At 49.5% G+C, this 25,613-nt stretch overlaps 1 protein-coding gene across 5 annotated transcripts in view; it reads left to right on the top strand.

Moving 5' to 3' along the window:
* Nucleotides 1-3,481: 3,481 nt before the first annotated feature.
* Nucleotides 3,482-25,613, top strand: part of VWA3A (von Willebrand factor A domain containing 3A) — a 49,327-nt gene continuing 27,195 nt past the window's right edge. The window contains exons 1-11 of one of the 5 annotated variants that reach the window (XM_079120479.1): nucleotides 3,482-3,868; nucleotides 8,764-8,912; nucleotides 9,097-9,220; nucleotides 13,439-13,563; nucleotides 13,654-13,731; nucleotides 15,622-15,676; nucleotides 19,397-19,495; nucleotides 20,625-20,731; nucleotides 23,648-23,773; nucleotides 24,075-24,183; nucleotides 24,398-24,463. In XM_079120479.1, the coding sequence (XP_078976605.1) occupies nucleotides 8,857-8,912; nucleotides 9,097-9,220; nucleotides 13,439-13,563; nucleotides 13,654-13,731; nucleotides 15,622-15,676; nucleotides 19,397-19,495; nucleotides 20,625-20,731; nucleotides 23,648-23,773; nucleotides 24,075-24,183; nucleotides 24,398-24,463 (945 nt within the window). In that variant the 5' untranslated portion in view covers nucleotides 3,482-3,868; nucleotides 8,764-8,856. Of the gene's footprint in view, nucleotides 3,869-8,763; nucleotides 8,913-9,096; nucleotides 9,221-13,438; nucleotides 13,564-13,653; nucleotides 13,732-15,621; nucleotides 15,677-19,396; nucleotides 19,496-20,624; nucleotides 20,732-23,647; nucleotides 23,774-24,074; nucleotides 24,184-24,397; nucleotides 24,464-25,613 lie in introns of those variants that run through there. The other 4 variants (XM_079120480.1, XM_079120481.1, XM_079120482.1 and 1 more) reach the window with 4 other exon arrangements.

The following is a 25,613-nucleotide window of genomic DNA, read 5'->3' on the forward strand; positions in this document are numbered from 1 at the left end:
AATTGACAACTTTTTCTTGTCTCAAGAACTATTGTGAAGGAAGTGATCATGACCCCAAACTGGCACAAAGGATTTTCTTTTTACAATAATATATATCTTTAAAAACAAACCAAAAATGTCCAAAACAGGAGTACAGGAAGTTAAAAGTCCCCACACCCACAATCCACCTTCCAGAGAACCATTAATAATAGTTTATTGGACATTGCAACAGACACTTTACTCTCCTTCAGTTTAACAAAAGCAATATCATATATGTATCTACCACCATTACTAGGCTGCATAATATTCCATTTTATATATACACACCTTTTAGGTTTTTTCCAGGTTTTTGTTATTACAAATAATGCTGCTGTAAGCTTAGGCCTTACATCACAAAAACTTCCCAAATATCAAAATAACCTGATGTTCTAACTTGAAGCATAGCAATCACTCTGTTAAAATAATTCATATTTTCAAAAGTGCTGTGGTTAGGTAATAGTGGCATTCAATGAGTTCATGGAAAGAACTTTAAATTCATGTGTTATGTGCTCTTCCATGTTATCTTAATTAATCCTCTTCCTGTGTCATATAGACCAGAGAACTAAGAATCAAAAGATGAACAATTTACCCAAAGTTCTGTTACTAGTCATCAATCTGAGTTTCAAACCTAGGTTCCCTGACTTCAGATCTAGGGCTCCTTCTGCTGTCCCACATGGCCAGTTTGTCTAGTCTAAAGGAAATAAAAATAACTTGTCCCAGTTGCATGATTCCTTGGCTCAACCATGAGCAGCTAAATCTATGGCTTGCTGCTTCTGGATGTGAGATGCAAAGAACCCTAAAAGGTAGTCCCTATTTAGAAACAACTTCTGCATATTACCTACTTTGCTGTAAGACCAAAAAGTAGGAAAACTGACTTGTTTGTATTCAATCTTCCATCATTCCTATCTTGTTGTCATGCTTTCTCTTTACAATCATGGCTTAGTGGTATTTTACAGTGTTCCTGTCCTTCATTGGTGAAACTAGCGATGTCACCCGTTGGGTTCTGTGGAGCGCTTTCAGAATCTAAGCACCCAGGGAAAATTCCCCCAACAGGCTACTCCACAGTCCCCTCCACAGCACTTAAACAGCAACTAGATCCCCTCTGTGCTCCGGGTAGGGAATTTATTACGGTACCCTATGTTGTGGGGGGTCCTGGCTCAAACATGAGGAAGACCCCTCCAGTCCTTGGTCTACGCGTTCCTGGGGAGGCATCAGATGTCCCATGCTGGGGCGTGATACACTGGTGTGCTGGGACCCCGTGCCCGTGGTTTCTGAGTGCACCGAGTACTTGTGGGTCCTCTTGGGTCGAGGCTCACTGAGGCATGGCTGCGCTGAGCGCCCACCATCCCCCTCATCTTCAGATCTCTGGTTTCTCGGTCTCTGTTGACCTGGGAGAATCTCCTCTCCCCTTGGCTTCCTTCAGAGGCATATCAGCTTAGTACCCACATCCTTGTCTTCCTCTTTTGGAAAACTGCTCCTTTCCTACCTCAGGGCTGATTTCACTTTCTGGCTCAGAAGCTGGACTTGGGCCATCAGGGCACAGTGAAGGCCTCCTGTGACCAAGAAGCCAGGCCTGGAACTCGCTGGAACTGGAGAGATGTTCTTTGTTTAGTGTTGCTAAGTTGCAGGGGAACTTTGGCACTGCTTGGATCCAAAGTTTGCCAGCCACACCTGAAAAGCCTTCCTAGGAATCAAGCCACAGCAGAAGAAAGGAAGCTGGGAATGGAGACAGGCATCTGTTAACATCAGTTTTAGCCTTTGGGTCAAGTCAGGCCTAAATCCAGAACTACCCCTGGCTTTTTCTGTTATTTAAGTAAATAAATTACCATTTTTTCCTTAAGCCACTTTGACTTGGGTTTCTGTCTCTTAACTGAAAGGATCTTGACACACTCCCACTCTCCTCTTGACATTTAACACGTCATAGCATGTCACTTGAATCTCTTAGTGAGCTGAGGCTTTTACAAAAGACAGAGCTGCTGACTTCATGCTGCTTCTCAACTCAACAAAAAGCACCTGCTCCTTAGTTTGAAAGACAGAGAAATAAAGGAAAACACAAATTAGTAACTGGGAAAAAAAAATCTCACCATCCTCCGGGGTAATGTTACCAGCTCTCACATGAAAGATGAGTTGGGGGCTGGGCTCGTGGCTCAGTGGCAGGGCGCTTGCCCAGCAGGTGTGAGGCCCTGGGTTTGATCCTCAGCACCACAAATAAATAAATGAATAAAATAAAGGTTAACAACATCTGAAAAAGTTTTTAAAAAAAGAAATATGAGTTGACCCTGGTCAGGTCCCAAGAGCCTAAAGTAAGAAAGAGAAATTCCTGTTTTGCTCTGATGCCTTACATGGGGCCAATCACAGGCTACATTCTGAGGCGAGCTGAGAAAGACGGTACCCACGCTTAGCTTTCTTCTCAGCTGGTCAACCTGAAAGTCTTACTCTGCTTTATCCATCTGGCACAAGGACATTCAGAATGTGTGTGTCATGTAATTTCAAGTAGAAGAAAGCAGTAACACAGAGTTTTCAGTGCTGGGTTTTACTGCTCACAAAACATTGAAAACCGTGCATCCAGGGACCCAGGGAAAAGGGAGTAGCAGATGTCCGTCCGTCTCACAAAAGTGGTGTCTCCACGTTAGCCAGCCTCTGAGATTCCCATCAAGGTGGACGCCAAAGTCCTCGCCTCCTGTTCACCGTAGCCGTGAGCTGTTGTGGCCGCGGAGTCCCTTCTCTCTGACCTCCCTCCTGTCCTGTCTTGGTGGCGTTGCTAAATGCCACATGCCCTGGCTTTACACATGCTGCTCCCAGCCCGTGACTGTCCTGCCCAGAGTAACACGCTGGATCGAGTTTCTACTTTGAGGTGTGTTCCTGACCTCGCCTGCAGGAGCCACTTTGGGCTCAACATCCAAAGGACATCTGAAACATGACAACCACCCCAAGTTGCACGTGTTCTAACTTATTAAAGGTTCCGAAAGTGAAGACTGATTTGAGAAATGACCCAGATAAGAAAAACCAAGCACAAATCCCTCGGCCACTTACAAGCTGGTTGACATTGGATTCCTCACTTCTCTCTTGAACTCTATAAAGGAAGGGGTTAGAGAGGCCCCCAGTGATGGGCCGGGACCTGGTTACATCATAATCACTTGAGACCATTGTTAAGGGCTCATGTTCCCACACTGGCCGCAGCTCTGATCAATCACCTGCCGAGAATGAACGCGCTTGCTTAGCAAGCAGCCCAGGTGATTCCGGTTGGGCACCCAGGTCTAGGAAGCACTGTGGATAATTCTCTGGTGATGCTCGGAGGTCACTGAGCGAGCTGCTCAGGCAGCTGGGCTTGGGCAGGGCTGGACATGGAGCGGGGGAGGCTGTCAGTCTCCTTTAGGAGACCCTAGGGAGTCTGAGGAGGCAATTGCCACTTTTCATGCTCATTACAGGCTCTGGTATCTTCCACTTCCACCACAAGAAAACGGCAGGCACCAGGGCTCCACTGGTCTAAACCATAGTCCTCTGCTGACCTGGAGATTCTAAAATTAGAAAAGAGGTCCAAATCCTGCTTCCAGGATCTTGTGAGGGTGGAGAAGAGCAGATTCCCGGGGAGAGGTTGTTATCAACAAGGAGGTGATAACTTCTTCCCTGGGGCCAGAGTTTTCCCCAGGCCCTGCCTGCCCCAAGCTGCAGTGGCTCGGTCGGTTGCCTTGGAGACCAGCTAACACTTCCCTCAGGGCAGGCTCCACTATGGAGTTGCTTAGAGGAGCCTGGAGCAGCTAGAAGTCGAAACCAGGAGAAGCAGAGCCCTGGAGGGCCAGAGACCCTTCTCCCAAAGATGCAGAAGTAAAAAGAAATGCAAGTGAGGAAGGTGAGTGTCACAAGGGTGGACCAGGTTGGGAAGGGAGGGCAGCGGCGGCCCAGAGGCTAAGCTCTTGACTGAGCAAGAAAGCTTTAGGGAGTCCTGGCTCCTGGCCTGCCAAGCCTTGTTCAATAGGTAAGCTGGCTGGGGAGACTCCATGACAATTTGGGATGAGACAGAAGAGCAAGCAAGACTTCCACGGGGCTCTGCTGTGGAGGGTTGGGGGCAGCAAATTGGGGTCAGAAGCAACTTACTGAGCTTTATTGCCAGATGAAAGGGGAAAAGGGCATTCTGAGAAATGGTTGAACAAGGGGGCATGAAATAGTAAGGTGTTAAGGCCGAGGTTTTCTCTGCTAAGCGGATGCTGGCCCATGGTGGGGGGTGGGCAGGGAAGAATGAAGGAACTTTGGAATATGCAGAGGGGAGTGAGGGGAGGGAGTGGGCGGTAGGGATGGGAAGGATGGTGGAATGAGACAGACGTTATTACCCCATATACATGCGAGAAAAAACATTTTAAATAAAGGTCTGACTTGATGGTCTTAGAGCACTGGGGAGCCACGGCAGAGTTCCAAACAGAGAGTGAGAGCAGCAACTCTGCATGTTGGAGGAATCAGTCTGGCAATGTGAGATAATTCTGCAGTTAAAAGTACAAACCGGGCTGGGCTTGTGGCTCAGCGGCCGAGTGCTCACCTGGCATGTGCGAGCACTGGGTTTGATCCTCAGCACCATAGGAAAATAAATGGGATAAAGGTATTGTGTTCACCTATGACAAAAAAAAAAAAAAAAAAAAAAAAACCCTATTAACAAACCAGCAAGTTAGCCGAAGGTTTTCTTTCTATTTTTTTTTTTTTTTTTTTTTTTTTTTTTGCGGTGCTGGGGATTGAACCCCGGGCCTTTGTGCTAGCACTCTACCCACTGAGCTGTCTCCCCAGCCCTGAGGTTTTCTTTAATGAAATATCAGCGTTCCCTCTCTCCCTTTGACCAAAAGGCCAACAACAAGGACCAGTTCATGTGTTCCTTCCCCTTCTAGTCTCTCCCCCAGGGCAGTGTGATCCACCTTTGCCCAAACTCTGAACCTGCCCCCCTTAGAGTGTTTGTTCAATAAGTGCTTTTTGTTTGGTTGGTTGTTTTAAGAAGCTTCTACGTTCTAGGCACTGTTTTCTGTAAAAGGAATCTAGCAGTGGACCTTGCTAAGCCCCTGCGCTCAGGGATCTTATTCTGGTGTGCTCAGCCGGGAGAGAAGGGGCAGGCAGTTGGCATAGGAAGGTCAGATGGTGAAGGTCTGCTGTGGAGAACAATAAAATGGCTGGAGGTCCTGCTCGACTCCCTCTCTATCAGGTTTCCTCTGATCAGAGGCCTGAGGGTAAGGTTGCCGCCTTCATCCTCCCCGGTACCACTCTCTCGGGCCCACAGGCACTCAAAATGATCATGAAAGGAAAATGTGCTTCTGCATCTTATGCAGCAGATGTTTAGTGGCATTCTGCATTATTTCTACTGTACTTTGTATTTTGCAAAGCACTTTTACAAACCCAATTCCATTTGGTCCTCTTGACAATGAAGTTGAAGTAGGCCCTCAAAACTTCATCCCTCTTCCACTCTGCAGATGAGGAAACCGAAGGTCCAGAGTTCTTCCCAGGCCCCCATTGCTTTATCTCCCAGAATCCAATCGTGCTGGCCCCTGAATGCATAAAAAAGCATCAATCACCCACCGACAAGAAGGAACTAAGACACTACGAAGGGGCCCGTTCACCAGGTGTTTCTATTTCAATGATCCCTGCCATCAGGGTTTCCCAGGGACGCTCGCTGAAGTCAAGCCAGTTTGGTTGTTAATTTAAGACATTGCCACATTATCCTGGTGCTTCCCAGAAAACAAAGCATCTTCTGAATAAAAGAAGTGCAGACCTGGAAGAGAAAAGCCAGTTGCTGAACCATTGCTAAGCTCTTTCATCCAGCAGTTTCCTAAAAGAAAACATAAATTTTTGAGCTTCATAGTTTCTCACGGGTTGTATCTTAACCAGGATTTGTTGGATTGCAAGTAACAGAAACTGAAATGAGCTAGCAAAAAGGAACAGGGTAGTTCACAGGGTCCAAGGGCAGAAAATGGGTCAGTTCTTACCAAATGCCTTGGAGAATTATTAAGTATTCAAGAACCAAGGCAGTTTTCAAACCCCTCCATCCCCTTCAATCCACTTCCTCTAAATACTTCTTGTCTGCCAGTCCCTGCTCTCCCGTGACCAACAGTGTCATGGGAGAGACCCACCATTTCTTAAAAAATCATACTAATGAATTTATCATTCCAAATTAAGTTATTTAAAAGAAAGGAGCACATTCCCGGGAAAATCTATATGAAATAAAGGAAACTGAACTCGAATGGAATACTGGAGACATCCAAAAGAAATGTGAGGAGAGTAGAGGGAGAAGTTTTCAGAGCAAATACAGCAGCACATGCAAAGATCCTTGGGTGAGAGGAACCATGGAGCATTCCAGGGCCCTCGTGGAACACAGAAGGAGGGGGCGTGGGAAAGTGGGAAGGCTAGAGAGGTAGATGAGCAGCAGTCAAACCCTCTGGGCCTCAAATTCCATTTCAAGGATCTTAGTCTTCTTCCTTGAAAAAAGGGAAGCCTTTGATCAGTTTTAAGCAAGAGGGAGAAGACAAGAGGACAACATTAGATCTGTGTTTTTAAAAGATCGCTCCAGTTGGTAAAGGAAACAGACTAGATGGGAGGGCCGAGGGGACGTAGGGGCAGCCAGGGTCTACTGCAGTTGTCTGTGACAGGTGACAGTGGCTCGGACTGGAGGAGGTAAAGGGTGAGGTCTGGGAGGTAAAATTAACGAGATGACGGGTTGGCATCAGGAGTGGGTGTCAAGAACAAGTCCTGGAGTTCTGACCCCTGTAAGTAGATGGTAAGTAGATGGTGGTTCTTTTCTCTGAGCTGGAACACAGCGGAAGGAGGGGAGGGCCGTAGGGCATCTCACGGGTTGAGTCTTGAACGCAGGGGGTCGAAGCTGCAAGTGGACATAGCCAACGCCAGTGGACGCCCAGCTCCGGAGTCAGAGTAGGGCGTCTGCGCTCTTGGGGTCCGAACGGTGGAGAGGAGACAGGGGAGCCTTGGAGGAGGGTAAGAGCAGTGTGCCCCCCTCAGCCAGGTGGAGGAGAAGTCGGGAAGGAGGCTGGAAGGAGCAGGCAGGGAGGGAAGAAGCCAGGAGACCGCGGCCCCGCGGAGACGCAGCAGAAATGGCGTTCCCTGCACCTGCCTCCGCAGAGCCCGTCCCTGCCTCCGAGTGCACAGGAGCTGCCCGGCTCTCACTGCCAAATCCCCAGGGAGAGGATCCCATGAGCCATCTCGGATACACACCCCAGTGAGCGGCGACTTCTAAAGCAGCAGGGTCCCACGCAAGAGTGAGGTCAGATCTCACCCGCGTCTCAATATTCCTCCCACTCCGCTCTCCTTGTCTTGAAATTCCTACCACCTGGCCGAACAGGCTTCCGCTCGGTCCCTGCATGGGCCGGGCTCTTTCACCGCAGGGATTGGAAACCTGCTCGCGCTGCCTGCTCCATCCTTGGCCACCCTTTTTTATTTTTATTTTTTTAATTATTTATTTTTTATTTTTAATGACTGCATTTTGATTCATTGCACACGAACGGGGTACATTGTTTTGTTTCTATGGTTGTGCACGACATAGATTCATACCATTCCTGCAATCATACATGTACATAGGGTCATGACGTCTGTCTCAGTCCCTGATTTTTCATACCCCCCACCCTCTCATTTCCTTCTGCATCATCTAAGTTTCCTCCATTCTTCTCTCATCACTCACCCCCAACCCCCATTATATATCATCATCCACTTATCAGGGAAAACATTCGGCCTTTGGTTTTTTGGGATTTGGCTTATTTCACTTAGCATGATATTCTCCAATTGCACCCATTTATTTGCAAATGCCATAATATTATTCTTCTTTATGGCTGAGTAATATTCCATTGTGGATATATACCATAGTTTCTTTATTCATTCATCTGTTGAAGGGCATCTAGGTTGGTTCCACAATCCAGCTATTGTGAATGGAGCTGCTATAAACATCGATGTGGCTGCATTACTGCAGCCTTCCCCATTCTTATCGTGGACTCCCTGTCTCACCCTTCAAAAAGGTCTGAGCTCAGAAGACACCTGCCCCCACCACTTTGCTTGCAGAACAGACCCTTCTCCCGAAGCCTTTCTATCACAGCGTCCTGAGTGTTTCCTTCCTAGCATTGGCCATGGTGTGTAATCACTTTTTCATACCAGTTTTAGCATATAAACTCCACAAGTCAAGGACAATACCTATCTCAATGATTCTCAACTATGGTCACCACCAGGGGATACTTAGCAATGTCCCAAGATGCTTTTGGTTATCACAAGGAGGGAGGAAGGTGCTGCTGGCATTTCATAGGGAGCAACTGGGATGCTGCCAAACATCCTGCAATGTACAGACACACGCAACGGAACCGTCCACCCTGACCATCAGAAGGGCCATGGCAGAGAAACCCTGGTCATCTTGTTCACCCTTGAGTCCTTAGCACCAGGCACAGTGCCTTCAACCTACCAGACACCCAATATGTATGTAGCGTATCGATTAGTTAAAAGAAGAGCTGAACTGAACAAGCCGCTCAAAACTACTGTCCACATGCTGCGTTCATCCTCTTGTGTGCTTGTCCTCCTTGGCAAAATAAGTGTTGGTTTTATTTATTTATTTTTTGTGGTGCTGGGGATTGAACCCAGGGCCTCGTGCTTGCAAGGTGAGCACTCTACCAACTGAGCTATCTCCCCAGCCCCAAAAGTTGGTTATTTTTATAATGGCTACTCAAACTCATCATGTCCTCCATGGTCAACATAACATATTTCTGGAAAATCATGCGTAAGCAGAATTCTCTGGGTTTGCAAATGAAAACCGCAGCAGCGATATTGCACCCGTGGGAATTGAGGGGGGAATACCTGCCTTGAAGTGAGACCAGACAAATGATCACTACATCTTACAGCTGCCTGGGGGATTTCGCTCTCCAACCACCAAAAAAGTATGATGTAACGTCCCACAAACCCAAAGTCCGCCTTTGATCAGGACGCTACAGGAAGCTCTGAGTTCCTGCACAGAAATACCCGTGTTCCTGGAATCCTTTTTTGGAACTAGAGGAGAAAGAAAGGAGGTATTGGTTGATATCCAGAGCTGGGACACCGATCTAATCACTTTATGTTTTGTAGCATGAAGAGGAACACTGACAGAGAGTCAAGGAAGCAACCAAACTGGAAGGACATGAACGGACACGGCCAGAAACCAGACGATGGGTTACTGGTCACGCACGTTAACCAGACACACGACTTACTGGTAAGAACCGTGGCGCTTTCCGTGAGTAGTGACGGGTCACAGCCAAGGCGCACAGAACATCATAAACTCTGGGTATTTTTTATTCACATAGGATTCCCCAGACTGAAAAAGGTTAGTTAAGCACTCATCTCTAGTCCCCTGACTTTAGAAATGAGTGAAGACTCGCTATGCTGTTTGTAGGCATTTTATGGCTGCCTTGGCCACGTCATTAAATGTGTAGGAGTCTGTCAGGATTCTGATCATGTTGTCAACGTCCGAAGACTGAAGTGTTTCATTCTGAAGTTCCCCTTCCTGAGATTTTTTTTTTTAATTTGAGGATTCCCTAAAATCTAAATAGAAAATCCCATTTGAGAAAGTAGAGGGGGCTGGGGATATAGCCCAGTGGGTAGAGTGCTTGTCTCACATGCACAAGGCCCTGGGTTCAGTCCCCAGCTCCGCACATACACAAAGAAAGAAAGAAAAAGTGCTGGTAGAGCAAAAGAGTTGTAGCAGAATGAAACTCTAGAACAGACAGACTTCTTTTTGGTTTTAGACTGATTCTCCATGTATTTAGCATGCTGTTTTCCAGAGAGAGGGAGGAGATTGTCTAGAACTCAGAATTCATTCTAATGGAAAGAGCGGCGGTCGTCAGGTGCAAGCCTAGCCCGTAACCATCTGCTCACCTACGCTAGAATGTCTAGAATTCAAATATGATGCCTTTGAAACGGTTGTCGGTCCAAACCATACAGTTCTAATGCTGGTGATTAGACAACCAGAAGAATAGGCGTGTTGTTTTCTTGAGGTTTGGCATTTATGGGAATGCAAGGTTGATTAAAAGGAAGTGAGAGGCTGGGGCTGGGGCTCAGTGGCAGAGCACTTGCCTAGAAGTGTGAGGCTCTGGGTTCAAGCCTTAGCACCACCTAAAATCAAAACAAATAAAATAAAGGTATTCTGTCCATTTACAACTAAAAAAAATTTTTTTTTAAAAAAAGGAAATGAGGCAAGGTCAATAGAGTCTTGAAATGCTGAAGAAATCTTTCAGTGACTTCAGATGTGGGTGACGTGGGTCTTTATTTCATCTAACTTCATATTAAAATGTGTGACTTCCCAGGTGGACAAAGGACCGCTCTTAGATTATCAGCCATATTCCAGGTCTCCTCTTCCTCTCTCATCGAGAGCTGTAAGGACAAGGGAAAGAATTGCCCAACACAGGTCTATATAAAGCACCTAAATCTAAAATGTGGCTCACAGTGGGTCTCCAAATATTAGTAACTCAAAATATCCATCCTGAAACATGGAAGATCATTTCAAATGTAAGGAAGATGGAAGACAACCAAGCCCAGAGGTCCCACCCGGTCCTTAAAGATGAGAAGAGTGACATCTAGTGTTGGCATGAGGCAGAAGTGGGGACAGGGACCATGATGTTCAGCTGTGCCTTTCAAGGGCAGGACATTGATTGGCATGGAATCACACCCGTCCTCTCTCTCGTCCTTTCAGGAGGTAATCAGCTTGGCTCTGGCGTAGGGTTACGGTTACAAGCACGACTTGGGCTTTTATCGCTTGGGATTGAATCCCAGCTCCACCATTACTAGCTGTGTGGCCTTGAGCAAATGACTTAAGTGCTCTGTGCCTCAGTTTCCTTGTCAGTAAAATGGGGTTATGTTGACTAACCTATTTGTAGAGGTAGATGGGTGAATGTATGGAAAGTTTTTGACAGACAGGAAGTGCTACTGAGTTTTGCTCTAATCATGAATGTTTTTCACTCTTCCTTCACACTTGCTGATTTCCTTTTGGAACCGAGGGCAGGGCAGGTCTCGGGCACAGAATTAAAGGCATGCGGAGCTATCTAGCAGGAAGACAGTAGCAGCGTTTTATCTTTATTATTTTGGCCCATTTGTGACCAAACCTGAGGGGAGAATAGGGTCGTGGTGGGGAGCTGTTTGTGCAGGGACGCTCAAGGTACCACGATGTCCAGAAAGGGAGGCAGTGCCCCGTCACACAGCTGGGACGCGGATCGCCCGGCACTGCACGCCCCGTCCCCTCCCTCTGGTCCCCACCCCCTCCTCCTGCAGCCACTGTCCTCTGTCCAGCACGCGGGCGGTTTCCCTCCCCTCTGCAGCCCGCCCACTCCAGCCCCACCACAACCCACTTAGGGCTCAAGCAGGTGCCAGGAGACACCTTTGCCTGGGGCGTGGGTCCCAGCCGGGTTGAGAGTGCTCAGACCCCTTCCACAGTCCCGAGTGGCTCCTGGAGGGAAGCGTGTCTCACGCCAGGAGCCGAGGGGGGGTCGCATCCCCCAGGTGAGTCTTCAGGGCCTTCAGTGCCACGGAGACGACAGTTAGGAAGCCCTTCAGAATCCCCCCTGACGGAGGCCTGGCGGGGGAGTCTGTCCGGCCTCTTCTCTGGTCACGCCACCCCGTATTCGCTGTGCTCCAACACGCAGCTGCCTCTCTGGTCTTCAAGCCTCCTGGCCTCCAAGCCTCCACCCGTAATGTGCATTTCCGGCTCAGGCCAACCAAACAGCCTCCCCGTCCCCACCCCAGCCATTTTCTGTCCATTTCCCTGCTCTGATCTCTTAACGGAATGGTTCCTTTCTGAGGCTGTAATGCAGATTGATTTCATTTCTAGTTTACTGGCCGTCTCTCCATGCTAGGATATAGCTCCAGGAGGCAAGAACACTTCTTGCTCTTGTCCACACAGCCCTAGTGTCCACACAGCCCTAGTGTCCACACAGCCCTAGTGTCCACACAGCCCTAGTGTCCACACAGCCCGAGCGTCCACACAGCCCTAGCACCAGGGACGGGGCCTAGTTCAAGGTAAGGGCTCAGAAATACCAGCTGGAAAGGGGAAGGAAGAAACAGGCTCCAGCAGAGGTGAACCAGACGAGGCAGATCAGCGTCTCAAATCAGCTTCCTGAAAGCGCTGCCAACGTCAGGTTCCTCTGAGGACAGACTTCAGCTCCACCACCAAGTCCACCATGCACAGCCCGAGTTTCGCAGTATGTAAGTGACACAAATGTCATTAGGTACCAGCAGGGGAGCATCGTCCATTCCATGGCCTCGGTCCTTCAGTGCCTAGGAGAGTCTTCCTCTAAAACATCGGCTGCCGGACAGAAGCATGCCCCCCTTTCACTGGTTAGCCAACAAATGTTTAGGGGACCTTTTAGGACGACAAGAGGCAGAACCCACTCACTTGGAAAAGCACAGAGAAGACAAGTGTGGAAATAAAGACCACCCACCCACCCACAGGGGAGCAGGCCCGTGGTGTGCTCACCAGCCACCACCACTGGTGTTTTGTAGAGACTCAAAGGCCAGCAGGGAAATGGGAAAATTTGTCACAAGAAAAGGGGAGGCTGCAACCACAAGTCTGAGGGTGCTGGTGTGAGGCGTCTGGAGCCGGGCTCATTAGAAGCAGGCATCTTCTGTGACTGGTTTGGGGACCTATTTGACTTTCTCTGGTTGGTCCTGAGTTGGAAGTGGGGACAAAAAAACGGGGACGTTACCGGATGCAATAGAGCAAGCCTGTATTTCCAGTGGCTTGGGAGGCTGAGGCAGGATCACAAGTTCAAAGCCAGCCTCAGTAACTTAGTGAGAAGCCAAGCAACTCAGGGAGACCCTGTCTCTAAATAAAATATTTTAAAAGGACTGGGGAGGTGGCTCAGTGGTTAAGCACCCCTGGGTTCAATTCTCCCCACCCCCAAATTGGGGAAGTTAATAATCAGTGACCAAATCCCGCCTATTCTGGGCCAGTCGCTGCAGGGGTTGTGGCTCAGCGTTCTACTGTCACGTTGTCTGGCCAATGTGTGGGTGCAGTCATTCACAAGGCTGGTCACGCTGTCCCCTGGAATGGCCCAGCCACATTTGGGGATGAGGCACAGGATGGGGAATGGGTGATCTTTTCAGGGCCACTAGTTCAGAGCCCAGGCCTCCAGTCCATCAGTTTCCATAGCAAGGAGAATTTGTAGACTGCCTACGGAGGGACCCGGCACCCGGGGGTCCGTGTGAGAGGAACCAAGGCATCCTCGTCCCCGCCCCACACAGTCTTCTTCTTTTTTTAATAGATCTTTATTTTTTTTAATATTTTCAAATTATTGAAGGACCTTTATTTTATTCGTTTATTTTTATGTGGTGCTGAGGATCGAACCCAGTGCCTCACACATGCGAGGCAAGCGCTCTGCCACCGAGCCACGACCCCAGCCCCACACGTCTCTTCTGTCTGACTCTGGCTTCTGTCTTGCAGAGGCTGCAGGAGGGCGAGGATCGGCCTTCCGCTTTGGAAGACTCTGAAGACTGGCTTTCAACTCACAGTTTAAAGTTTGAGAAACTCACCCTGGCTGACCTGCTAAGTCAGGGCACAGCCACGCTGTGAGTCCAAAGCCACTCCCCACCCCCCAGAGCTGCATGATGCGCCTGCCCCTGGTCCCCAGAGACCCTTCACAAGGCTTTGCTTTTCAGGGAGGAAGGCCACAATGCCATGCAGAAGGTGCACTTCTCTCCCCAGACCATCTGCCAGTTTGAATCAAAGCTTTCTGAGTAAGTATGTTTCCCAATGTCCTTTCAAACCCAGTGCTAAAGATTCTGCCATTCTCCAGCCTGAAGGAACTGTGTTCAAACACCAGTCTTGCAGGACCTTGGGCAGGTCTCTTCCCACCTGTAACCCCACGTTGTTATAATGTAAAGGTTGGAGCAAATGAGTTTCACTCAGTCTTTTAAAATAGATGGTCCCTTTGGATGAACTCATAAAACCTCACAGCTTCTTGTGGTGTTTAATGGTTGGGAGAGGCTACTTTCAGAGCTGGGGGTGGTGGTGCATGCCTGCAGTCCCAACAAATTAGGAGGCTGAGGCAGGAGGATCACAAGTTTGAGGCCAGCCTCAGCAACTTAGCAAGGTCCTAAGTAACTTAGTGAGACCCTGTCTCAAGATAAACAATAAAAAGGGCTGGGGTTGTAGCTCAGTGGTATAAGCACCCCTGGGTTCAAACCCCAGTACCAGAAAATAAAAATTTAAAAAATGATGACTTTCAAGTTCAAATTGGTGGGTCTCATACCTTTGTAATGTGTGTCAAAAATATGCATACATCCCACTCCTAAACTGATTTTGATAGTACATGTGCAAATAAATACTCACATGCATACAGATATGTCTCTGAATAATCAGTAGACAGAATAGGATGTCCTTAAGAGTCCTTCCTAGTTATATCAATCTATGATCCATAATTACTGTTTTCCTGAGGTTTTCTGCAAAGTTATAAAATAAAAATAATAATAATAGATAATATTTATTAGTGTGTCACAAATTCTGCTAAGGACTGCAGGCATTATCTTATTTAACCCTTAAAACTAACCAAAACATTGTATTACTCTCACACCAGTTAACCAAGTCAGTTGCTCAATGGTCATTTACAGAGTGACCAATTTGCCAAATTTATCAAAACATTTTACCTGTAAATTTCATAGCAATTTTATTAAGTTAGAAGATTAAATGGGTTTTGAAGAATTCTGTGATATTTTATTGGATTAGGTTTTAATTGTGAATCTAGTACTTTATGGAATATTCTAGTCTATTAAGCTAACTGGTCATGTGGCCACTTGATTTTTAGAGAACTGACTTTCAGTGAGTTGAGTTTGGGCAAATCAACTTGGATAGAGTGCTTTAGTATCTGCCTGCTGAAGATGATGCAACGCTGGGGCTCAGAGAGGTTACCACACCTGCCCAATGTCACACAGCTAGTGATGGGAGGAGCTGACTCTCAAGCCCAAGTCCGTCTCATTATAAAGCTCATGCTCATAGCTCACGTGTCCCGTACAACTCTAGCCACCACTCCCTGCCCTGTGATTTCATATTCATAGGTTTTCCTTGCTCTTCTCTGGTCCCCAAGTCCACCTGCCCTCAGTGAGTGCAAGTCAATTAAACTCAAGGGACTGGGTCTTTACCTTGAGTCTCTGTCGTGCTACTGTCCAACCAGTGACTGGAATGGTTTGCTTTGCATTAGGAGAACCTCAAGAAATTCCTCTGGCTACTTTTTGAAAAGCAATATTTTGTTACTAAGAAGCTGCTGCTGAACCGCCCGGGTTGTGCCTTAGGATGAGTCTCCAGGAGACTGGGAAGCACGGCTCCCTTCCTCCCAGACCTCCCCTCACCCTGCAGGCTGCCCCTTGTCTCGCCAAACCAGCCATTGATAACATAGATCCTGTCGCCAGCAGAGCAGCATCTGCCCCAGTACCTTCCGCAAACCCCTGGGCATGTCGCCTGGTGCCCTGGCAGACTCAGACCTGGAGTGATTTTGTCTTTGCTCGATTTTGCCTTATATCCTCCCAATGCCGTAAGGTTTTTAAAAATCCCATCCACACCTTCCTTCTGTGCATGTAAGTGGCTGTTGCTCGGCTGACCTTGGGTGATGAGTCTTTCCGGTGTCTTGACAGAGTCGTTGAGCGCTATCAGCAGAGAATTCAGTGGCTCACAGAAAACAGCAAGAAGGTAACAGATGCGGGTCTTGTTCTTTGTGCCTTTTCACTCATTCCATCTGTACTGGTTACAGCTCTTTCAGCTGCAGTCGCCAGCTCTCCAGCTTAACTGGGCTGAAGTTAAAAAGGAAACTTCTTAACCTACATAGATGAAAACCCAGACCCCGTTGTGCCCAAGTGTGACTTGTCTCTGGGCTCTGCTTTCCTGGGGCTTGGTTTTGCTCTCAGGATGGCTCTCCCCAGGCTTGGGAGAGATGGTCACCAGCAACTCTAAGCTTCCCTGTCACTAGCTAGACGGCTCCAGTTGAAAGGGACCTCACTTCTTGTTCCTGGGGTTGATTCTCACTGGACTGATTTAGACCCATCACCATGAGGAATACTATTGACCAGGCTGGACTGTGCTCATTCCTGGGGACGCAGGGAGGGAGGGAGCAAAGGACCAAGGCAAGCAAAGGACCTGGGAGCTGAAGGGGAAACGGACGCTGGGACCGCGAAACAACAAACCTCCTCTAGATCATTTAACTCAAACCCAGAATAAGATTTATAGGGCATAAATTTTCTTTTTCCTTTTTTTTTCTTTTAAATTTTGTTTTTGGTGCTGGGATTGAACTCAGGGGCACTTAACCACTGAGCCACATCCCCAGTCCTTTTTTATTTTTTATTTTGAGACAGGGTCTTGCTAAGTTGCTTAGGGCCTTGCAAAGTTGCTGAGGCTGACGCTCCTCCTGCCTCAGCCTCCTGAGTCTCTGGTATTGCAGGTGGGCGCCACCACAACCAGCTCGGGGCATAACTTTTCTTGAAAGTTCCTTCAACGGATACTTTTCTGGCTCCCCATTTGTTCACACCCTTAAGCACAATCCTTAACTCTTGCTTGAAGTCCCTGGATAGGTAGATGCTGAAATTTGTGCTCCATGCTCCCAACCCCCACCTGAACCCAAGAACAGTCAGTGACAATAAAGAACGAAGGCTGCCTGAGCAGGGGGTGGTCCACGTCTCAGAGCCAGGACCTTCCTCACTTGCTTAGACGGGTCAGCAGATACATGATTCCACCCAAGGCGCAATCTGTCTGGTTGCCCATGGTGACACAGGGCAGGTGACACATGGTGACCCCGAGACACAAAATCCTCACAGTCTCCAAAAACACCCGTTCTGGGAATGTGGCCCTCAGCTGCCCGTCCTCATCACAACTGCCCAGGCGCCTGTGGCACAGCTGGCAGGGTGGGACTGAGGGGCTTCCTCCCCGACTTCTGAAGGCGCAGGAGGAGCCCAGAAGCAAACAGACTGGAGCCGGAGGAGAGATCACGTGTCAATCAACCCCCGGGGCCACTGGGCGCCGAGGCAGCCCCGAGTGATGGCGAGAACTTCACCGGCGCCACTTCCACTCTGCTTTGTCAGGAAGGTCATGGGCTGGTGGCCTCACTTCACTGGTGTCCGACACCTGCAGAGAGGCCAAAGTAGGAGTTATAAACTAGTAGCCTGTAGGCCAAATCAGACCCACTACCATGCTTTCCTCCGTCTGATCATTGAGAATATCTTTCCTATTAATTGCCAAACTTTAAAAATCCCAATATTTCACTTTCATGTTTGCTTTCAGACTTCTCTTGAAAGATGAGAATATCTGGTATCACTGGACTCTTTTTTTATAAAAAAATACTTTTTAGTTGTCAGTGGACCCTTATTTTATTTATTTATTTATATGCAGTGCTGGGAATCGAACCCAATGCCTCACACATGCTAGGCAAGCGCTCTACCACTGAGCCATGACCCCAGCCCCATCACTGGACTCTTATTCCCTCCTATGTACTTATCCAGTTACATCTAGGGTATACATTTCTAGAATTTTAATGGCTAGGTTTAAGGAAATGCATGTTTCCAATTGCAAAAGTTGTATAACTCTAATGACAACCTTTTTGCATTTTTTAAAATATTTTTTTTAGTTGCCAATGGACCTTTATTTTACTTATTTACGTGTGGTGCTGAGACTCGAACCCAGTGCCTCACACATGCTAGGCAAGTGCTCTACTGCGGGCTGCAACCCCAGCCCAACCTTTTTGCATTTTAACGTGACTACAGAACTGGCTTCCTATTTGATCTTTTGGCCCCTAAGGATTAGCAATGTCCTAGAAAGCTTCATGCTTCATTTGAATTGTGAATTCAACAAATAGGTTTTGGTCGATACTGTGCCTCGGCGCTCTTCTGGGAGGGAGGCACACACACCGAAGGTACAAAGGACTTCCCGGCACTACAGGACAGTGGAGAGGACAACCGATGATTAACAGGTCACATAGTGACAGTGCAATAAAGAAAAACGAGGGAGGGAGGGAGGGAGGGAAGGGAAGCTGCTGCGTAGGTTTACAGAGTTTGAGAAAATGGAGAACTTGGATTTGATCTTGGATTTGGCAAGAGAGAGGTCATTGATCCCCTTGACCCGTGTGACTTCAGAAGAGCAGAGAGGCCAGCCTGATCTGAGCTGGTCAGAGAAATGGGAGCCGGAGGGCGAGGTGGGTCCTGAAAGGTCTCTAGACTTTTTAAAGTCGGGACTTGTACTGCGTTTGTCTGTCGGTGGGAATCACACAATGAATTGGGGAGAGTTGACGACCCAGAAGGGCTGATGACGGGAGCGAAGTGCCTGCTTGGCCAGAGAGGATCCAGACGTGTGAGTCAGAGGGTTGGCCTTGGAGCACTGGCGGCTGGCACCGGATTCCCTAGGACTGGAGAAAGGGGCAGTGGACGGGCACAGGAGCAGTTAGGTTGGTAGATTCTGCATGAAAGAAGAAAATTTAGGTTCTCTTAGGTTTGCTTTTGTTTCCTCAGTGACGCTGGAAGCAAATCACTCACTGAGAGCGCAGGAAGGGAACGTTGGGAGGCACGAGAGCAGATGTACAGTACCGTCTCTGAGCCAGGCCTGGTGCCACATGCCCGCAATCCCAGTGATTTGGGAGGCGGAGGCAGGAGGATTGCAAGTGTGAGGCCAGACTCAGCAACTTAGCGAGACCCTATCTCAAAATAAAAACTAAAAAGGGCTGGGAGGGTGGTTCAGTGGTTAAGTAACCCTGGATTCCATCCCCAGTCCGCCCCCCTCAAAATACTATCTGTGAGCGTGGAAGAAGGAATAGAACAGGAAAATTGGGCAGCCAATAAAGTCCAATAAAGTTGATTTAAGACAAAAACATCCAGTGGAACCTACTTGCCTCCAGACGGCTATCCATTTCATCTAAATGAAAAGCTCTACTTCCCACAGCAGCTCCGACAGCGTTGACACCATGGGGTAATCGCTGTTAGGAACTCGATTAGAAACCCGCAGAAATAGCACAGCAGCTGTGAGCTCAGCACATCTGCCTTTGGTGGAGTCTGCAAAACATAAAAAGGGTATAGAGAAATTACGATAGGCCGATGTCCTCGGACATCCAACTTCGCATCTTACAAAGGATGCATTTTCTACTGTCTCCAGATTTCTCTGTAATGGACAAGCACCCCTTTATGAGAGTGGAAGGTAGTGCTAAGGAAATAGAACTTCTAGAAACCAGGCTGCCACAGCCTGGGAGCAGATAACGCCCAGAGCTGAAGTCAGGACGCTGGGCTTTGCTTTTTCCGCTATAAAATGGGGCTCCCGTCTGCTGCTGCTGCTTGGTGAAGTGAGGGGGGGTATTTGCACCTCTGTTGCCCGCAGAGCTGCTCGGTGCCTGGCCCAGGAGAACCACAGCGTCATTTCTAAATGCCTCTTTGGTTTTAGGTGTTTGGCCTCATCAAAGGGGCCAGGGTGGGCATCCTCCTTGATGTGTCAGCGTTTGGCAGCGGCCCTCAGAAAGAAGAGTTCCAAAACGACTTCATGGTAAGTCTTTCTGGCACAGGAGGTACCTGGAGTCCCTCCCGCCCTCTGGTGCTGTGTTTGTAAAGAGCATTTCCCACTTAATTAGCAGCTACGTGGAAGATTCTGCGAAACCCGCCACACTGTCAGCTGCAGTGTGAACTTCTAGTACTCTCCCCCACAGCAGGGCCTACCAACCAGACTTGGCCTCAAGAGCCCACAGTTCCCTGGAGAGAGGATGCGAAGGCATCAGCTGGACTGATTCCTCCAGCCCAGCAGCCCTGGGGTCCTGGCCTTTTCTGATGAAGGGGCCGTTCTAGTTTCTTTAGTGTAGCCAGAGCAGAAAAGCTCAGAACTCTAGAGTCAGGCCCAAACCCCGCCAGGCCATGGACCGCCCATAAGGCCTCCAGTGCTCAGCTACCTCTCTGTGAAATGGGAACAAGAACAATGGCCACCTACCAGGGTCGCACAGGAGTTTGTTCAGGAGTGCTCTGTGCCAAACCTGGCGGAGGGAAAACCCTCTATAGTCTCTGGGGGTGTGTGGAAGGATATTATGGAAATCCCTAGAGTTTTAGGGGGACCACAGCAGCAAAAATCCTCTATTGGAAAAGGCCAGGCGTAGCCTTTATAGGCTCCATGTGGTCCAGCTGGTCCAGCTGTCCAGACCTGTCCTGGGTGTCAGGGAACAGATGTCTATCAAGCTCCCCCTCATGACAAGTCCCAGGCCTGGAGTCTAGCCTAAGGCCAGCCAGAGCGAGGCTCCTCACAGTGAGCCTAGAAAGCCTAGAAAGGTCACAGGAAGGTAACCTTTCTAGCTGGCCGGGAGGATGGAGGAGCTGCGGCTTGAGAGGGCTGAGCGGGCTGCTCCATCGCCAGCCCTCCTGCCTTGCAGATGCCGCTGTCCTGCCGCTCCCGTCCCTGTGGTGTGGCAGCCAGGTGCCCGCGGTCCAGTCGGCACATGCTGAGACGGGCGGCCACGGAGCTCTCCTCACGGGCGTGAGCAGCTTGGGGTTGGCCCGAGCCAAGGCTCAGAGCCGCCGTTTCAGCACCGCCCATGCCCCAGACCCGCGGGGCCAGCTGAGGCTAGAGAGGACAGCCCAGGCTCCACGTGACCCCTGGCCCTGTGAGCCAGTGACATCCTTTTGTCTGGCAGAGCCTCGTTGATGAGCAGCTGAGCCTCAAGGAGAAGCTGTACATCCTGTCCTTCGGCACCACCACCAGGCCGCTCTGGCCAGACCCCGTGGTGGTCAGCACCTGCACGTGAGTGCCTCCCCAGCCTCCGCCAGGAGGCCCACTTGTTGGTCCTCCTCCCTCAGTGTCAGTGTCTTCCTCGAGTGCGTAGACGAGGTCCCCAGGACCCCAACACAGGAGCACACGGTGACCAATTCACAAAGGCACAAGCTCAGTCAGCCAAAAGTTTTTGGAGACGTGGTCACTGCACAAGTGGCCGGCCCACAGAAGGAAAGAGGATGACCAGGAGGCAGGATTCTTGTCCAGCCAACTAGCAAAGATAGGTTTATTATTAGGAAAGTAACAGGCAGGTTTTAAAAAATTCAAATAGTAGGAAAGATAAATAATAAGGAGTCTGCCTCTCACTCCAGCGTCCTCCTCACTTCCCAGTGACAGGGTTTTCTTGTGCTGCCCAGAATGGTCTTGAGCGGTGGGGCCTGGGGCCCTCCACCCGTCTCTCGAGTAGCTGGCAGCACCGGTGTGCACCCCTGTGCCCGGCTTCCGGCTTCAGTCTCTCCTGTGTGCTTTGCAGACTGTCTGAATATCCATGCGTCTGTGGGGTTTGAATATAAGCAGGAGCAGGTGATGTCCTTCTCCTTGATATTCCACCGGCTCTCCCAGTGCCTGCAGATCCATCTCGGCCCTTCTAACAGCTACTGCCTAGCTGTCCTTTGTGGGGGGATTCTAGTTTGGAGTTTTAGGGGTGGAAGGAGGTCTGCACGAATTCCTACTTATGCCAGTGTGTAGAAATCTCTTATCCACGAAGAAGATATCACCCAGCACGTGTTGGGTGTCCTGCTGGGCGCTTCACGTGGATGATCGTCTTAATGTTTACAGCCACCACGTGGATGCCGTGGATGTGAAACTTGGACTCAGGGGACAGGCCCAAGGAAACAGAGCCCAGATTGGATTCCCAGCTTAGATTCCTGGGAAGCAGACCCCCTTTCTGAGAACCAGCCTTAAAAGGGAATCGTCCCCGTTCAGAAATGCCTGGCTCAGCAGCTCTGGCAGGACCCAGGCTGATGGTCACTGGGGCGCCCTGGGGAGCCCTCTAACTCTCATTTGCAGAGCGAGGCCGGTGATACCAACTCCTCACAGAGCCATAATGATGAAATGGAAAACAGGTACCTGGCCGGGGACAGGTGCTCAGTGACGCGAGCATTCTGCTCTCTTGCGCTCCAGCTGGGTCACCGTCCTCGGGACCTTGAAGACATAGAGCACCCAGCCGAGGGTCCCGCAGCTGGGCTTCCCTTGTCACGTCCCTAAGTCATATCCCTGCCACATGGAGCACTGATACCATTTCTTTCTATTAACTCTATTATTGAAGGCAATTTTCTGTGAAGACTGCGACCGAGAAGCACATGTCACTTGCCATCAGTAGACAGTCACCGTAAAAATAAATACAGTGAGATATTGAATTCCAGCTTGGAACTCATTGGCCAGAGAAGGTGCTAGGCCTGGGACTTGTTCTCTCTGTTCAAAAGGGAGAGTGGCGGGGTGCTTGGCTAGAACGGGGTTCCGTCCCCAGTGCTGTGGGGCAGAGGGAGGTGACTTGAGAGCTGAAGTAATAAATGACAGTCTTATTTTTTGTGTGCTGGGGATGGAATACCCCAGCCCAATTTTCCTGTTTTTGGTCTGAAAAAGAAGTGGAAAGAACAGAATGTCGCACTACCACCCCGTGAGGGACGTTGCCAAGGAAGAAGTCCCCTCTCCGCGGGACTTAGCTGCACAGCCACACGCCAACTCTCAGAGTTACGGGATTGAGTTCTGTGCTTTGTGTTGAACTCTAGTCCCCGAGAGTTGGGTGGGTGTAGTGGGAAGATGGGACTCAGCTCCAGCCCCTCAAACAGCAGAGATACTGCAAGCTCAGGTTCTAGAGTCAGACTTGATTTGAAATCTCTTTTACCAGTTGTTTTCAGTAGTACCATGGGCAAATCCTAACTCCGAGCCTCAGTTTCCTTGTCTATAAAATGGGAATATTGGTATCTATTTCAATAGTTGCTGTTAGGCTTAAACGAGCTAATATTTGTCCTGGACCTGGAACCTAGTAAGAATTCACACAGAGACTTTCTGTTCAAAGGTGGACCACATATCTGACGTGGTCCCATAAAATGGTAACCAAGCTGAAAGATTCCTGCCACCTAGGGACGTCACAGCTGTCGTAACAGGGCAACGCTCACGTGTTTTTGGCGATGCCATTGCAAACAAACCTACTGCACTGCCAGACATATAAAAATAGAACAGCCGGGCACAGTGGTGCATACCTATAATCCCAGAGACTCGGGAGGCTGAGGCAGGAGGATCGCAAGTTCAAGGCCAGCCTCAGCAACTTAGCAAGGTCCTAAGTAACTTAGTGAGAATCTGTCTCAAGATGAATGGGGCTGGGGATGTGACTTGGTGGTAAAGTGTCTCCTGATACCAAAAAATAAAATAAAAATAAAAATGTAGCATATCCAATCCTGTACAGTACCTAATGCTTGGCAGTGATAATAGATGACTCTTTCTGGTTTATGCGTTTGCTATGCTGTCCTTTGCGTGTGTGTGATTCTGGGATAAGCCCAGGGCTTCATGCACGGTAGGTAAGTGCTCTACCACCGAGGCGCACACTAGCCTCTCGTGGGCATTTTAGAGTGTGCCTTCAACAGTAACACAGTGTGCAGGGTACACAACAGCAGCCTCATCTCAGGCTTGCCTTGTCTCTCCATCACACCACTTCCTGTCATGCTTGGTTTGGTTTCCTGTCGTTTTGTTCATGTGAGCAATAGGCTACACTGCATGCACACGCCCCCTGGCCCAGGTGTGTAGGAGGACACACCATCTGGTTTGTGTGAATGCATTCCATGATGTACACACAATGACAAAAATCACAAGAGAAGTTTTTCAGAAGGTCCTGTTCGTTCAGCGGTGCCCGAGGGTAATTCGGTTGCTGCCCCTGTTTCTTTCCAGCCTCCAGGACCTCAAGCTCTGGGTGAAGGAACTGCAGCCTGAGGGCAGCAGCAATTTACTACAAGCCCTGAAGAAACTCTTCACGCTCAAGGGGCTGGACTCTCTGGTGATTATAATGGGAAGCTGGTAGGTCCTCTTTCCTCAGCGGGTAACAAACTGCACGAGGTGGGTTGAGAAGAGGAACCCTGTGAGGAAGGATCTCCACCCGTGGTGCTCCACGCGTGCTCCCAAGAGGATCGTGTTTGCGGGCCACCCACCCACAGCTAGGGCAGGGCAGCCGGGCCTGTGTCCCACACAGGTGGCTCGGGTCACAGCTGGTCAGTTCAGAGTGAGGAGATGTTCCCTGGGAATTACCATTTCGCTCTGGAATATTCTCAAAGTGATTTGGCCTCGGGCACCCGCTTCCCTCCATCTGTGCTCCCCGCAGCCCCGATCAGCCTTCTGAAGTCCTGTCTGACTACATCCAACAGTCCTCCATGGGAAGGGACCTCACCATCCAAGTCATCACCTACAAATGCAACGAGCAGGTTCCCCCTGTGAGTACTTGGGATTCTGCGAGGCTCCCGGTGGATTTGGCAATAGTGAGCCCGGCCGGCCTCTGAGGCTTCAGGCCTGGGCAGAACACCCTCCCATACCTACCTCCCCTTGGTGAGATGGGAAGTCCTGCAAAAGCTGGCAGGTCCAGGCAAGGAGTGTTGAGCATGGCTGCTGCCTTGGTCAGGGGGGACTGATCCTGTCGCCGTCCTGCAGGCTATCCTGAAGAACCTTGCCGAAGCACTCAGGGGCTACTACCACTGCTACAGCCCAGAGACGGAGGTAAGTTCTCTGCCGACCCTCAGCCTTCCTGCCCGCCTCCGAGGCACCCAGCTCAGATCCAGTAAGTTCACACAGGCAAAAAGCGGGTTGAAATGAGAAAATGGGAAGAACAGGGACAACCTGAGGTCACACGCACTCCTTCAGCCAGTGCATATGACGAGTTGATGGCATGCCTAGGAATCTCCAGCTTGGTGGCAGAATCTCCATCACTAGCCAGGTGCCACGAACACAGACCCACGAACACAGACCCAGCCTCTGCCTCTGCTCCCCCAGCGCACTTGTGAAATACCTGCCTCCATTCTCAGTCCTCGGGAGACCCCTGCCACCGCAAGGGACCCACAGCGGGGCAGAAAGAGCAATCAGTCCTCTACCAACCCATTCGTGTCCTTGTCCCAGGTCATAACTAAACATTGTCCACGTGACCAGTGGAGGTGACAATTAGAAAACATGTCCATCCATCTGACCGACAGGCTATGTCTGCTAATAACCGCAAATAACCGTGGGTAACTGAGTGCTCGCACCCCACAAGTGTGTCCAGGGGTCACAGAGTCTAGCATTTCATACCAGGGAGTCAGGCCTGGCCTCGCCCCTTCTCACTGCCTCACTGCCCGGCCTGTTTGCAGGCGTCACAGGCTACAGAGGATGAAAGCTGGAGAAAACGAATGTGATAGGCTGCTTTAAGAAATATTTTATTTTAAAACCTGTTGTGGCCCTTAGCTGTTGCTGTTTTAGTCAGCTATTTTGCTGCTGTGACTAAATGATCTGACCAGCACAATTGTAAAGGAGGAAAGGTTGATCTGAGGGCTCACGGTTTTAGAGGCCTTCGTCCATAGAAGGCCGGCTCCATTCCTCAGGCTCAAAGTAAGGCTGAACATCACGGCGGGAGAGGGTGGTGGAGGGAAGCAGTTCACATCACCACATCAGGAAGCAGAGAGAGAGTCCACCCGCCAGACACAAATCTATCTAGATATAAGTATCCCAAAGCCACCTCCCAATGCCCACCTCCTCCAGCCACACCCCACCTGCCTCAGTTACCACTCAGTTAATCCCATCAGGGATTATTTCACTGATTAGGTTAAGTCTCTCAAGACCCAACCATTATTCCTCTGAACCTTCTCACATTGTCTCTCATTGTCGCTTTTGGGGGACA

This window comes from Sciurus vulgaris, assembly GCF_902686455.1.
Source record: "Sciurus vulgaris genome assembly, chromosome: 18".
In the NCBI taxonomy this organism is placed as follows: Eukaryota; Metazoa; Chordata; class Mammalia; order Rodentia; family Sciuridae; genus Sciurus; species Sciurus vulgaris.